At 67.4% G+C, this 341-nt stretch overlaps 1 protein-coding gene across 1 annotated transcript in view; it reads left to right on the forward strand.

The window, feature by feature from the left end:
- Positions 1 to 341, forward strand: part of SLC38A3 (solute carrier family 38, member 3) — a gene marked incomplete at its 3' end in the record, with an annotated part of 4,546 nt that overhangs the window by 3,389 nt on the left and 816 nt on the right. The window contains exons 8-9 of the mRNA XM_010148309.1: positions 2 to 78; positions 156 to 181. Of these exons, the coding sequence (XP_010146611.1) occupies positions 2 to 78; positions 156 to 181 (103 nt within the window). The remainder of the gene's footprint in view (position 1; positions 79 to 155; positions 182 to 341) is intronic.

The following is a 341-nucleotide window of genomic DNA, read 5'->3' on the forward strand; positions in this document are numbered from 1 at the left end:
GGCTTACACCATCCCCATCATGGCCTTCGCCTTCGTCTGCCACCCTGAGGTCCTGCCCATCTACACTGAGCTGAAGGAGTGAGTCCTGGCTGGGGGCACCCATGGGGGGTGGGCTTCGCCTGGGGGTGGGACCTGCGCTGGGGCATCGTGAGGAGGTTGATGGTACGACCCGGGGTGGGTGGTGGGGGATATCACCCCTGGGAGGTGGGTGCTATGACCTGAGGTGGGCAGTGGGTGATCCAACCTACTGCGCAGCAGGGTGCTCCGGTGTCACCCCTCCTTGTCGGGGGGGTGCTGCGGGAGCGGGGTTGGCGGGGACACGGGAGGCGTGCTGAGCCGGC

The sequence above is a fragment of the Eurypyga helias genome, unplaced genomic scaffold (assembly GCF_000690775.1).
Source record: "Eurypyga helias isolate BGI_N326 unplaced genomic scaffold, ASM69077v1 scaffold38393, whole genome shotgun sequence".
Classification (NCBI taxonomy): domain Eukaryota; kingdom Metazoa; phylum Chordata; class Aves; order Eurypygiformes; family Eurypygidae; genus Eurypyga; species Eurypyga helias.